Genomic DNA, 15249 nt, shown 5'->3' with positions numbered 1-15249 from the left:
GTAGGGTTGTTGCTACTATGACTGGCATGTTAATCGACGGTACCGGATCGCACGACAATTGGACAGATTGCGATATGCGAGCAGGCTGTTATCGGTCAGCCGACTGTCGGCGACACAATGATGTAGCATAAACGGAGCTATAGCGAATTGCTTAGATAAGCTATGCACTTGCACTCCACTTTCCCTATCGCGAGCCTTTTTTTTTTTTTTTTTAATTTCACTTTTTGTTTGCCATGCTAGCTCGCCGTTGCGATAAGTATCCGGACTGCCCACATGCTGACGGTCCAGTGAACGTTTTTCGCGAGCACGACCAGACGATCTCGGAGCTGTCTGCTAGCCCAGTCGGCCAGCCACAGCGCTCTCGCCTCACCGGGGGTCGCATTACGCACCGTGGTTGGTTGCCCGAGAGTCGCTCGCTCGCTTAAACCGGTCCTTTCCACTTCTCTCGTCCCACGACGTCACCCGTACGCGACAGCCGTCGAATCTTTTTGTCGTGCGTACATCTCTGCTAGCTGTTCGAGCCGCCGCACCGCACGTTCCAACACTCCGGCACTCTTGGCAACTAAGCTTCTTGCGTGCGTACAGAGCTTTACAGAACAGCGGCATGGCTTTAGCAATTAGAAAAGTCTTAATCAGCGACTCGGTCGATGCTTCCTGCGTCAAGATCCTCGAAAGCCACGGCGTCCAAGTGACGCTGAAGACCGACTACACCAAGCCCGAGCTGCTGGAAGCGATCAAGGTAACCAGCAAGCAACATGAGCGCCCACATTGGCAACGCCCCGAACATGAAGCGCACTAGCGGCAAGTTTGGATCCCTGGGTAGTTCATTGAACCTAACTTGAGTGTCTCCGAGCCACGTAATCCTTATGTGTGCGGCACAGTGCGGCAGCGTGCGAGCTGTGCGCAGACATGCTTTTGGGTGTGTTCTTTAGGAGTCACGTACGCCATTCCCGCGAAATTTGAGAGGAGCGAACAAATTCTTTTCTCTGTGTGATGAATTTGTCAGCATGAACTCGCACTAATTCAGCGTTCAGTAGCGGTTTTCTCTCTTTTTCTTCCTTTTTTTTTTCTTTTGCTTATTCGCTGGTCTCCAGTTGTTGTTTTTCCGGTCTGCAGGGTTACGATGGTCTCATCGTACGATCGGCCACGAAAGTGACGAGCGATGTTATCAAAGCCGGGCAGTCTCTCAAGGTCATTGGACGCGCCGGCACTGGAGTCGACAACATCGACTGCGATGCCGCTACGCGACAGGGCACCCTTGTCATCAAGTGAGCGGCCGTTCTGTATCTCGACGTGTACTACGTTGAGGTGACCACATGCTCGACAGGATAACTTGCAGCACAGCAAACCTGATATTATAAACACGTATTTTGTTTGTGTTCACTTATTTTACCGACATCATATTTTGGTGTTGGGTTGATTTTTCTGGATGTGCAATAACAAATTGAATCTTATTACTTATTTATTCAAATGAATCAAATAGAGTGTGTTCAAAATTCAAACTGAATGTATTCTTCTCAACTTCTTGAATAATTGGCACGAGGTTGGTCCAAAAATTGGCACTTAATTATGCTGCATACCATCCCGCCGTGGTGAGATGAAGGGTTTAGCAGTCCATTAGTGTGGCAGCATTCATAATGCTCATACATGGTTTTGAAGACTGGTCAACAGGGCAGGGGTCAGGAAAAGTTCAGCAAACCTGCCTTGATATGCCTGGTCTCGTCAGCCATGGTTCATGTGCAGCTGTGCACTGGGTATCCCAAGGTGCCACACTATGTTATTCTCTTTCATTACCAATAGCAACATGCAATTTTCCTATACATATAACTTGGCGGTCATAGTTATACATATGTGGCCCCAATGTAGAGGTACATCATGCTTTTAACAGCTAGCTTTAATTCCACAAGTTATAGCACTGTGCTATTACTGACCCTTCAGTGTTTTGTATAATTGCTCTTTTTGTATGAATATATTCTTGCAAGTATTATAGTAGTACAAATATTCATATCTGATTTATTTTTGCTGTACATTGTATTCATTTCAGTATCGGTCACACTACTTATATTCAGTTTGAAAAAGAAATGTTCTAATTACACACTCCTAATTAATAGCCATCTTAAAAGCCAAGACTTTCACTTTTGAGGTTCATGAATGTTTTATGTGGCCGCAGTTGTGATTCCTAGAGATTTACACTTCAGGACTTTCAAATTTTATAGTTATAATTTATATTCTTTACTGGTAACATTGCTACTAACAAAGATCACTTTTTTTTGCCAGCCACAATTTAATGTGCAAATTAATATTTAGCACTCTTGTTGGCAAATAGAATCACTTCATCAGGGCTCGACAGAAGCCTTTGCAGCATATATTTTAGGGGGGTGGTGCTCCTCTCCATGGATCAGTCATTGCATACTACATAGTGGTTATAGCGATGTCCAGGTGCGCAGTTCCTTATCGATACTAGTCAAGTGATATTGAAAGATATATGCACGGAGGCCAGTATTGACAGGTTTGTGCATCAAAACTCTGTAATCAAGAACCTGATGCAAGATTCCATCACCATGTAGGGGAGGGGGAACCTGTGAAGGAAAGTAAATGGGCTTCCAGGTTACCAGAAAAAATAAAAAGGTAGTTGTGGTAAATGCTTTGCGCTGCAGTGTAGTGCAGTGCATTGGAATGCACTGCTAGGAAAGGGATGAAAGGAGTGAAAGAGCACAGATGGATTAGTTTGCAAAGCATGATACTCTATTTGTGCATTCAAGAATTCTTGAAAAGCTTTGAAACAGTTTCACATGGATAAGACAGTGTGTTATTTCTACATTTGCTACTCAACTGAAGAAAGTGTGAGCCAGCTCACACTTTCAAAGCATACAAGTTTGCAAAACTGCAGTAGTTTTCTTTTCGGCTCATGTGTGCAGAGACCTGCGAATTTGGTTTTCACTCAGAAGTTGTCTTTGTCTTTTTTTTTCAGCGCCCCTGGTGGCAACACACTTAGTGCAGCTGAGCTGACCTGTGCAATGATCATCACTCTGTCAAGGTAAACTGCTTAAAACTCCTTTGGCATGCACTTTATCAGGCATTCAGGCTGAATTTATCACACCCTTTGTATTTCCTTCCAATGTAGTTTGGTTTGTACGTTTCTGAAGAAAGCCAATATTTTAAATTTAGTATAACCATAACATCTAGGTAACATAACAGATCATCTAACCTTGTGTTTGGTGCATGACAGCCGCAGTTGCTTATGTCCCATAAAACACCATATACGTCGGCAAGTCCTTTCTTGTGCTGAGAACGAAGTTGTTGCTTGTTTTATAGTCTATTATTAGCATACTGTTGTTACTTATCTGTAATGCAATATTTTTCTTCCTTTGACTCGAATAGAGAGATTCCAGCTGCGACGATTTCTCTGAAAGGTGGCAAGTGGGACCGAAAAACCTTTATGGGCAATGAGCTGTATGGAAAAACTCTTGCTATCCTCGGACTCGGAAGGATCGGCAAAGAAGTAGCAACAAGGATGCAGTCATTTGGAATGAAGGTAAGGACACAGTTATTTCATGCGGCCGTCTACAAGAACATTTAGATCTGGCATATAATCGGACCTTAAGTGGCTTGCGCCACTTGTGCTATCAGTCTTCTACAAATATTTGGCGGCAAGCCTCTTGCAGAAATATTTCAGAGGATCGACATGGTGTAACGTTGCTATGCGGACGCAGCACATTCTTGCTTGGAGTGCTGTGACTGCACATGTATGCTAATATGCAGCTGGATGAATTTTTCTTATGTTTATGTAGGTGTGCATATAAACTTGTATGGTTAGGGACTTTGCCCAAACAGCGGTGCAAGTGAGTATAGACGTTATTTTGTGCAGTCCTTAAACTCATTCAAGTAGCAACGTGAGGTAAAAATGTGTATTTTGGGATTAATAAATTATTGGGATTTTTTTCAAAACTGGAAATGTTGAGGTACAACAGACAGTGTCGATTTATGAAAGAACTTGCAAGCACATGGCCGACAGTGCCGTCTGCGCACTCACTCACAACTTTGGTTCAAAGTGTAATGATTGCCGTGCATGGTTTTGTTGTTTGCCTCTATTTGCCCTGCTTCTAGACGACAGAAGCAACTCTACTGCTGCTACATTTGTTGCATTAATTCCCTTCCCCCCCTCCCCCCTTGGTTTTCTTTTCAGACCATTGGTTTTGACCCAATTGTACCCAAGGAGGTCTCCAGAGAGTTTGGAGTTGAAAGCATGAGTCTTGACGAGATCTGGCCCCTGGCTGACTACATCACTGTTCACACACCCCTCATACCTCAGACTAAGGGTGAGTAATGCTGTACACTTCAAAAAGCCTAGCCAGCACGTTAAGCTAGACGCACAAGTTGGTAGCCTCCTGATCTCAGTACAGCCAAACCCACTTATAACAATATTGAAATGTCAATGAAATATTATTGTTATAACTGGGTTATGCCGAGAAACGAAATCATAGAATTAATAACAGGAAAGTAGCTTGCAATGTTGATTTCTTCGCAGGAAAGATCTCTCAGTCAGCTTTGACTGTTTCACTGCATATTTAGTTTACATCTCTTTGTGGGGTGCCTAACTCTTTCTGCAAGTGGGGGACATTTAGCAAAAAATGAAATCTTGGAGGGAGTCTATAAAGGCATCTTTTTCACAGCCTTTTGACCATCATCCCTGTTCATCGTCAACGTGCAAAAATTCTTCGTCTCAACATGCCACCTTTATCATTATATGGTTGAGAGCTTCACGAACCTTCACGTTGCTGGTATCCCGTATGAAGCTCGCTTTCCGAGAGATATTCTTGAAGCGAAATCTGATGAGCTTGCAGGACTGAGGAAACAGTGACGGCAGAAATGAAAGCATTCGCATTAGGTGTGTGGTTCGGCTGGTATGATTGCAGCGTTTTTGTTGATTTGTCCTGCTTACGGTTGGTTTCTGGTGATCAGATTTAATTGTTGTAGCCAATAATATGCTAGACAGTATTGTTATAACTGGTTTATTTTACCATAGAAAGCATCGGGAAGCTTACGGTGCCAAATTAGTCCATTGTTATATTCAATATATTGTTCTAAGCGTTGTTATGAGTGGGTTTGACTGTATATTATATTTTGAGTGCTGGAACATGAAGCCTTGATAAGTAATCATGGTGTATTAATAAGCGTATGCAAATATTTGAAATTTTAAATACAAATCGGTATGCTTGTTATACGATTCATACAAGATTTGAGAAATGGATATTCGAAATGGATATTCAAAACATTAGCAGTGACCAGATACCCTGGGTAACCTATATGGAGCTACAGTATCTGGGCAAGTGAACTGGAGATTAAGATTAAAGTGCCGGGAAAACAGTGAAAAGGAGTTCACAGTTCCACAAGCCGGCTTTCCCACTTACCACATGTGATGAAAACAAGGAGGCGGGCTACCTGCTCCAGATAATTGCAATGCAAAAGCACACAGTTTTTTGTTTTATCCTTCTGTAATATTCTTCATACTTGTGGTGCTCTACCTGTCACTTCCATGTCTCTTCTAGTCTGAGTTCTGCCATGTCATTTTGGTTAACTGTAGTAGGTGGGAATGTCCACTTCCACAATTTCACATGATGCTCCCAAATAGGCACAAAGTGTCTGCATGGGCACCTTGCAGTGCTTCAAGACAGGATTAATTCCCTAGTCTTATGAGCTGTTAGATGTGGGCTTCAGGTGCTGCGCTTGATGATTCCTTGGCCAAGCCAACGCCTGTTCTACCCAGGAGAGAAGTGCTGGCGAGTGAAGGCAGTACGGAGTTGAAGGACGAACAAGACTGGGTTTATTTACGTCTTGGAAGAATCTGTTAAGAACCAAGAACTAGAACAACGACTAGGAACAAAGAACAAGAACTGAGAACTCCAATGCCCAAACACACAGTTTGGGCATTAAAACAAGCAGTTTTAAGTTGCTTTGTGGGATTTAACATCCCAATGCAACTCAAGCTATGAGAGACGATATGCAGTTTTAAGATCTGATAATTTATTGGGAAAGCTTATTTTGTCAGGTGATGATGCCAACATTGTTACGTCCTGGAGTTCGTCTTCCCTAGGCTCCTTCGGTGAAGGGCGGGCCTGTAGTCGAGGGTGTGTTTTGATCACTGCGCTATCACGCACTTGCACCCACTCTCACTCCTGGTGACATGCCCTCCCGACAGGGTTCGGACTTGTTGGCGAGGACGAAGCCATTGTGGCGGTGTAGATGGTAGCGCAAGAAGCGTTCAGTGTCTGCTGGCGGCTCACGTTCAGGGCGCACACCTGCGTCAAAAAGGCTGACACGCCGGCGGCAAGAGAAGGGAGAAATGTTGCCAGAAACGCCCCTTTTGTCCCTCTGCTCGGCAACTCAGGAAAGGGAATGCCAGCATGGCCACCTTGAGGGTACTGACCCATTCAGGGCCACTTGTGCCTTTTTGTTCCCGACAGTCCGCTCATTAACCACTGTCGATGATCGGCCAAACAACCCTGCGTTCCTCTCTGGCGCTTTTGCGATGGCTGCTTCAAGGCGTGTCTCGCCGTCGCCGTCCTTGACCTGTCCGCCTCTTTAAGTCGCGATGACTACAAGCTCTTGCCTCGGTGGTCCAAAGTGGCAACTCCAGTGCCTGACTCGTTATCGCCATTCCTAACAGAGCATTAAGTAAAGCTGTGGTACAGGACCATTTTTTCACTAATTGTGAAGAACAGTAAAGAAGTTGTTATCCTACAAAATAGAATAAATTGCTGCTAAATGATTCCCTTTGCCTTACTTCATGCCTGCTAGGCCTTACAGTTGTAGTAAATTACAATGATGATGGGTAAAAAAAAAAAAATTTGTTTGCAGTACCCACGTTTCTTTTCACAACTGTTCTTCATGAAAAACTATTTGCTTTTAGTTTGACCTACCTTTACTGATATCTGAAACCATTTAAGAATATCCAAAATTATTCAAAGATATTCTGTTCTAAATTGATTCGCACACAGTTTTGTTTTCTTTGCTTTTGCTTCACACCCAAAATTTAATTTTTGCACACCTCTGCATATCACTTTAATTTACCACACATTTAGTTGCACTTATTACAGCGAATAATGGTAACACCTTCAGCAGTTTTAAGTTGCTTTGTGGGATTTAACATCCCAATGCAACTCAAGCTATGAGAGACGATATGCAGTTTTAAGATCTCATAATTTATTGGGAAAGCTTATTTTGTCAGGTGATGATGCCAACATTGTTACGTCCTGTCAGCATACATGCATGGTCAGCTAGTTAGATGACAACAGGGAGGTTCTACACTTTTGCCACTTGTGCTTGTTAGTGTATTTCGAGCGACAGCCCGGATCTGAGAATAACAGTCTGCTACCAGTTCACACCAGTAAATGCCCCCGCATTTGTATCACCATTGCTGATGTAGCAAGCATGCACAATACAAACATACAGTGGAAAGCAGTGAAAATGGCATTCACATATTGATTAATATCAGACTGATTTACATCTGGTGCACTAATGCCTATTCCGCTCTCTAGTACTAGCAAATGTGATTATTGATAGAAAGGAGCACTTCCCCAAGCCTTGAGATGTGTTTTGAAAGAGAGGGGCTACAGTGCTAGAGCAAGTTTTTTCAAATGTGTGTTTAGCACTGCGTCTGACACACTTTTGATTATTTCTGTGCTTGTGCAGATCTCATAGGCAAAGCCAGCCTGCAAAAATGCAAGAAGGGTGTGAAAATCATCAACGTTGCCCGGGGTGGCATTGTCAATGAAGATGATCTGCTAGCTGCGTTGGAGTCTGGCCAGTGCGGTGGTGCTGGACTGGACGTCTTCATTGAGGCAAGTGTTGCATGATCACGGCTCTTTGTACCAAGGGAAAACTGAACGGCAAAAGCAGCGCAGAGCAGGGTGGCAGCTGTGGGACAACTATACAGGTCTGTTCAGGATATATCTGAAGTAAAGCATTCCTACCGTACCTTAAATCGCACCATTTTAGGGCACTAGCTCCACAGCGTCCACTCCACTGAAAAGCCACTGTCTGTGACTGTCTGTGTCGATGGCCTTGAAATAAATAAAACAGATATGGCCACAACTGTGCGGTGACTGGGTTTCGAACCCACGGTGGCATGAACAGATCAGCTCTGCTGCCCACTGCATGACAGCACAATGCTATTGCCACAACCAATCACTCCCTCATGTTAATTGCTATTCTCTCATGCTCTGCATTGCATATTGTCATCCTCAATATCCATACATGTGCAATGAATACAGAACACACCGCTGTCATTTTGCCCTCTTTGGGAGCGTTAAACTGTCCCAAAATTTTATAGTGCACTACTGTTAAGATCCCCATCACCGATTCTGTTGACCTTTGCCTGAAGCCTGACCTTGAAACCTTAACCTTGAACTAAAAGTGAAATGAAGCATGACATGCTAGCCTGGTGTACAGACTTGTAATTTGGCAAACTTAGTTAATTTGGCTGCATGTTTTTTTTTTTTGTTTTTTTTTAATGCAATCTTTCTTGCTTCAGCTTTGACTGTTTGGTTTGTTGTAAATTAAATTGCTCCATTATTTAGTTAGCTTTTGCTCAAGCTGGGTGGATGTTGATTGCAGTTGCTGCCAAATGTAAAGTGCAAGAGATGCACAGGTTGGAGCTGCGATTTTCGAGAGCTGTAGCGCAGTTGTTTTGAACACCTTTTTTCTTCTGACTTTGCAATGGAAGATGACTGCTAAATGGAGGCTGCTGTAAAAGCTGGTATAATGCTCACCACACATATCGTTTTTTTCCTCTCTTCCTAGCCATGCGGCACACGTAGCCAGCACAGATGTGGCACAGCGTAGCGCGTGCACAAAATTTTGAACATGCTTGATGCATGTACAGCTCATTGTATTTCATGTCAGTATGGCCAAAAAAGTCCTGAAGCATCATTACACTGTTCGGAGAAAGTAAAACAACACCCTATAAATATTTCTAATACTCATTTATAACCACCCTGCGGGGTGGCACAGTTACGGCACTCTACTACTGTTCCCAAGGATGCGGCATCGAATCCCGCATCGGCTGCTGCTTTTCTATGGGGCCAAAAATCAAGGCACGCCTGTGCTGTGCGACTTCAGTGTGCGTTAAAGAACCCCAGGCGGTCGAAATTTTTGGAGTCCCCCACTACGGCGTCTCTCATAGCCAGAGTCATTTTGGGACGTTAAACACCCCACAAACCGAACCAATCATGAATGAATGAATTCCATTTTTCTCTTATCACTTTTCACAAATGGGTGTAGATAGAAACGTGCATTAACCCATGTTGTGGTTCTTATCAATGATTCATAACTGCCTGTGCCCACTATTTGCAGCTTGTGTAAATGTAACATATGTAAGGTTCATATGAAACCTGACCTCCAACGGAAAGTCATAGCGATGAGAATAAAACGTACAGCAGCATTTATCATATGGCTATATTGCTTGTTTCTTGTAGCCTGCAATAACCATAAAAAAACAGATAATGGCATGACAGTAACTTGTGCCTGTAGTTTCTGTTTAACCACGCTGCCATATTGATGTATATGTGTACGTGTGTTTGCAGGAACCTCCCAAGAACACCAAGCTGATCGAACATCCCAAGATCATCTGCACACCGCACCTGGGTGCCAACACCAAAGAAGCGCAACTTCGTGTGGCCCAGGAGATCGCTGAGCAGTTCGTTGCCCTCTCTAAAGGGCAGGCAGTCCCTGGAGTGGTAAGAACCTCAGGAAATTGAGAAAATTGGTTCTAGTTGGTCACCAAATTGGTCACTAAGATAGGTTTGAGTAAGCTTCAGTGTAATGCTTGGCACTGTCTGCGATGCTATCTTTAGAAGTGCGCAAAGTTTGAACATCACATGCCCTGGTGGCTCATTGGTTACGGTGCTTGACTAAAGAGGTGGGAGACTCTGGTTCAGTCCTGGCCGCACCGGACATATTTTGTTTGGGGGCGAAATGCAAGGCGCCCACATACTGTGTGATGTCAGTGCATGTTAAAGGACCCAATATGGTTGATGTTTTCTGGAACCGGCCACTACGATGTCCCTCTTTGGAATGTTAAGCACCGCAAAATCAAGCCACACGTCAGGTATTGAATAAAAGAGCAACTACTACTATTACTGCTACTACTAGGTAGGTGTCACAATCTGGCACATCTCAACGCGAAAGCCACTTTGCTAAAGCAACTGCTGTTGAAGGTTGGCACTGTAAACCCCAGCAGTCTTGAGGCTGTTATAATATTGTTGAAAGGGCAGCTGGAGAGGTTTTTAGAATTCAATGAGCTTATAGGATACGAATGTATGGAACTTTCTGCTAAAGGATGCGGTCTTTTTTGTGCTGGCATTTAAACTGATAACATAACTGCCGAACAAAGTGGCATGGATGTTCGGACTTGTCCGCAGTGCACAGCACTGGGCGGCGCCGGAGCCATGAGGTCATGTATAGTGGCACTATGTTTCCAGCTAAATAAACATTAGCTTGAAGGAAGGAAATGAACACAATTAAAAAAATGGCTCACAAAGCGTTGTCTGTCAGCATAGGATCTGAAAATTCGGCAATCGTGTCTTCATCTCAAGTTTCTTTGCACTTCTCTAATGCATTGAGGAGAAGCCTGAACTTTGTCACGATTTTAATCGGCCATTATGCAACCTTTGAAATGCTAGCTTCAAACTACTTGACATGCTTTACCTACAAGATTGATATATTCGAGTCCTTGATTCCTGCTCAGCAGTAGTTGTGGTAGAAGACTTTATTGGAAATAGAAAACTCAACTGTCAAAAAACCACTTCAGCGTCCCTTTCCGATCACTGATATTTCAGTATATCGTAGACTGTCATGGGGGAGGGGGGTGTACTGTTTTGCAGTTTGATTGGTGCAGCTCTAATTATTTGGTCAGAAAATTAACAAAGTTTATTTCCAAATTTAAACTGCAGATAAATTTTGGGCCATTGAGTTCTGCTCTGCCATTCATACACCTACCGGAATTAGTGAAGCTTATTCATCTGACCGTTCTGCATTGATCGTATCACATGTGCTTGGGATATCTTTCACATATACGTTCATCTCTGTTGTTTTATTTTTCTTACACATTGTTTTATTAGAGCAATGAGGCAGCATCACGTGAGCATTCAAATGCTTTCTGCAAAAAAAGTGTAGAGCTGAATTTATTCTGGCCACATGGTTTTTGAAAGTGTGCTGTCCATAAAAAGTGTAAAATGTAAATTGTGGAAGATTAACATGTTGCCAGTCATTGGGCTTTCGGTGCCGATTTTTCATTATGCTTCTAAAATCCTTGCACGTTAGGTCTGGGCTTCTCGTCTTTTATTTTCTAAAAAATTGTTGGCCTTTTCTATATATAGTCTGCAGTGAAACCGTTGTGGACCATTGCAGTAGCCTGAACAAGACATGTTCTCTGGAAATGCCCATCCATGGCTTTGTATTAGTCTTTACAGGCAGTGGAGAAACTTGCTTACCAGGCAACAGCCTTAGGCAGTCTACACCAGTAGACGACATCGGGCAATAGGTAGAGGTTTTCGGTCTGCAGAAAGAGTGGGACAATCACTCAGAAAGCATGATAACGGCACTAAAGTCCCACCGCACTTTTGGCTTTCGTACTTGCGATCATAATTTGTAATTTTTATTTTGTTTTGACTGAATAAAAACTTCTTAATAAGCAGCTAGCTTTGATGTTCATGTCAGGATACGGACATGTTGCATATGCAGGTAAATGCACCATGCCTGTCCCAAACACAAGTTCCCGAAAACAAGCCATGGGCTGACCTCTGCGTTGCACTGGGAAAGATTGCCGCAGGGTTGGCAGGCTCTCTTGCATCTGGGCTGCAGGTCGAGCTAACTACCAAGGGTGAGCTAATTTGCAACTGCTGGAAGTGATTTTTTTATACCTTGCTTTTCTCGTAGGCAAGACGCAATTTTTTTGTCCTCGGACTTCCCTTTGCATGCTCCATGATTCATTTTTCCTTTCTCCTTTTCAGGGGCAGAGCTTGAGAAAAAGGGCCAACTTCTTGCTTCTGCAGCTTGTATTGGAGTCCTGAACCAATTTGGTCAAAGCCATGCAAACTTCATCAATGTGACAGTGCTTTCTTCGGATGCTGGTATCAAGGTATGCTTGACATGTGGGGCACCTTGACCTATTTGACCTCAAAATACATTCAGAGGGCTGCGGCTGCGACAGAGTACCACTGTGATGAAAGTGCTACTTTCACTAAAGGCGAAGCTTGTATAGGCTAGAAAAAAAAAGGAATACACCATTGGGTGTTCTTACAAGCAAATTCCAGGGGTGTCACAATCAGTATGTGTATTGTGATAAGGAGGAAGTAGCGTAGTGTGATCAAGTGAGAGAACAACATAGAATGGCTTGCTTTCTAAACATTTGCTATTTCCATTTAATACAATGGGTTCCACTTAGGCTAGACTACTCCAGCATTAAATTCCCAATGATGATCACGAAGTACTTTTTGCTCACAATGTCGAGAGTGAGGGGGAAAAACGTTTCATTTCTCAATTCAATTTCCTTAGCAATAAATTTATATACTTTGCTGCCAAACAAACATTGACAGAGCCAGAAGGAGCCGCACATTAAAACTTTACTGAGAGCAGTAATTGTATGGAAGTCGGCATTGATGTCCTTTTAAACAGGAATTCCAAGGATTTTCAAACATTCTGAATTGACTTATCCCATTATTTCTCTTGGGCCTCCCCGTCCTGGTTTTGACGAACAAGTCTTTTAAAATGAGGAAAATGGTTTTAAAACGACAAAAACAAAAATCGAAGCTGAAAGTGGGCTTCAACCAAAAATGATATCATGACAAACTTGAGTATTACATCACCGATTTTTTTTTTCGATACCATCGTGAAAGCTCTAGCATGCACATGTATTGCCTAAACTGGCAACAGTAAGTGGCAGCTGTGACCAGTATTTGTCTGAAATGACGAAAAGCAACCTCAGTATTTTTTTGCTCAGATAATTGAGTGAATATTGATGGACAAACAGTTTGTGATGTCACATGCACACATGGTTGCCCATAAAAGTTTCTCTGATCAAGGCCATGTAGCAAGAACATTTTTTAAAATCGTATGCTCCAAACTAAATGCTGCCAGGCTGTGAAATTTGGCATAAATGATGGGAAGATACAAAAATTACCATGAAATTTAATTTCACTAAAATGCCTAGTGGTCAAAAAATCCCACTAGTTGCCTTTTGCATGACAAATAAAATATGCATTTGCAGATGGTAACGCTTTAAGAAGAACATCCTTGTGAAGCTGCACAAAGATGGCCTGTAGGCCCCGAGCCATTGTGATTTTTACCCAAAAATTGAAGTATGCTTATTCTCATTCAGGCAGATGTATTAGGCATGAAAGGTCTTCTTCTGTAGTGTAAAAAGTGTTAAATGTTTAAGTACACCCTTTCCTTTTGACTGCTGTATTCTGCAAAAAGGAAAGCCCAAATTCAACTCTGTTATGTCAAGTCTTCCCCAGTCCACAGAGCAAGAAACCATTTAGGAGGTGAAACTAGCGAGCGCGGGCAACCAGATAAGGTCACAATTGTAGCACCGACAGCACGGAGCATGACGCGGCCGTATGCAGTGGCGGCGGCATGTGGGGCGGCGTAGAAGCCGCAGCGACAAAAAAGAAACCTGGACTGGTTGCCTTAACAACCAAAACGGCGGTAATTTCTTTCCACGACGACAGGCGCCGCCAGCATGATAGTGGCGCCGCGGGCTTGTGACCTTTTCTGCTCACCGCAAACGGCGTAGTTTCCACTCCTAAAGGTTTCTTGCTCCGTGCCCCAGTCTAAGCTCATTGCTTCTAGCGATGCTTCCCAAATGGAGGTTTTATGAATTATAAAAAAAAAATAAATGCTTGAAGCTGTATCAACATGCGACTCCTTTTGTATGAAAGATATGCAGTTGCCTGTGGTAAATTTATGTTGTAAAAGCTTTTTTTTTTTTGTTCTATCCTCCTTGCAGGCTTCACACAAGCATGTGCCACAAGCTGTTTTTGGCAAAGCTGAAGTTTCCCTGACTGTAAAGAGTGGGTCTGTGGTGCACACTGTTGTAGGAACTGTGAGCGGCCCCACTTTGCTTCTGTGCTCTCTTGATGATGCTGCTTTCCAGCCGTTGCAGCTTCTCTCACCTGGTGGCTTGCTTCTTGGAATCGGAGATGACAGTCCAAACACTTTGGCCCAAGTCATTGGTGCGTGTGCTATCACATCGAGCAGTACAAATTCTAGCCACGTGGAAGTGTGTGTCACTAAATTATTATATAGTGGTTCCACCTTTTGAATGGTCTCACAGTTGTCGCTTTTTAGTTTCATAAAAACTGAAATTGTGTATAAAATTTTAAGGCTACTGTGGTTGATTGTAAATGTGTAGCTAGCGCAGTCCTAGCCAAAGCTACCCCTCCTGCTTGATACTCTCCTCAAAGGTATCTGCAGTCTCTTTTTACTGTGAAGCTGCCAGCTGTTTATATAAATGGGATTTAATTGTTACACCAATTGTTTCCTGTAAGAAGAATTTTGCTTCAGAATCTAACTAAATTTGGTCTGTATATTAGAATTAATGCAGTATTTTATGCCATGTTTTGCAGGTGGGCTTGTGAACAGTGGTGTGTCGGTGCTTGCAGCATCGCGTACCTCTGGCCACGGTGGGAAAGCATTCTACCTATTCACTACTGGTACCCCTGTCAAGGCACAGACACAGCCTCCAGTCGCACCACTGAAGTTCTGGACATACATCAATATTTGAGCATAGAAATAGTCTCTTGTAATGCACTAGTTTTATAACTCTCTTTTCGCGCCCTGAAGTTCTGAACGTACATCAACATCTGAGCACTGAAATAGTCTTTGTAACGTGTAACGTAATGTACTATTTTTATAACTTTAATGTCTTTCACGCGCAGTATTGTGCACTTTCTAGCTGCAGACGCCTCTTATACAGGTTTCTCGGCTATCGAACTTTGGATTTTAACAGCATGCAACAAACATCTGTCGACGTTTTCGCCGTGCTGAGATAAAATAAACTTATTTTGCAATCAGTGTTTCAGTTTCGTTTCTTCTCGTTTCGGTTTCACATGTCGCGGTAGTTGGAATCATTGAGGCTAGATCAAGTGCAATTGACCAAGCAAATTTAGCGGGTAATTATATACTCCTTTCTACAACAAGCAGCTTTTAGCTGTTGTGGTTGATACTTCTAGTATGTGAAAAAGCTTT

At 43.0% G+C, this 15249-nt stretch overlaps 1 protein-coding gene across 1 annotated transcript; it reads left to right on the top strand.

Annotated features, from left to right (window-relative positions):
* Window positions 1-291: 291 nt before the first annotated feature.
* LOC146199235 (D-3-phosphoglycerate dehydrogenase) lies at window positions 292-15077 on the top strand. Its single transcript, XM_084594710.1, has 11 exons — window positions 292-739; window positions 1117-1268; window positions 2972-3037; window positions 3382-3535; window positions 4187-4319; window positions 7693-7841; window positions 9585-9737; window positions 11743-11881; window positions 12012-12139; window positions 14009-14234; window positions 14628-15077. The coding sequence occupies exons 1-11, from the start codon at window positions 605-607 to the stop codon at window positions 14783-14785; spliced, it is 1593 nt and encodes a 530-aa protein (XP_084450836.1). The 5' UTR covers window positions 292-604; the 3' UTR covers window positions 14786-15077.
* Window positions 15078-15249: the final 172 nt, after the last annotated feature.

This window comes from Amblyomma maculatum, chromosome 2 (genome assembly GCF_055883805.1).
Source record: "Amblyomma maculatum isolate TAMU_Amacu chromosome 2, ASM5588380v1, whole genome shotgun sequence".
Classification (NCBI taxonomy): Eukaryota; Metazoa; Arthropoda; class Arachnida; order Ixodida; family Ixodidae; genus Amblyomma; species Amblyomma maculatum.
The sequence above is the reverse complement of the archived record's forward strand: the minus strand, read 5'-3'. Positions and strand labels throughout refer to the sequence as shown.

Bases quoted from the DNA above. Each gene is read 5' to 3' on its own strand.
- LOC146199235 (XM_084594710.1), top strand. From the start codon at position 605: ATGGCTTTAGCAATTAGAAAAGTCTTAATCAGCGACTCGGTCGATGCT. The intron at 740-1,116 runs GTAACCAGCAAG...TCCGGTCTGCAG, and splicing joins AGCTGCTGGAAGCGATCAAG to GGTTACGATGGTCTCATCGT. The intron at 4,320-7,692 runs GTGAGTAATGCT...GTGCTTGTGCAG, and splicing joins CCTCATACCTCAGACTAAGG to ATCTCATAGGCAAAGCCAGC.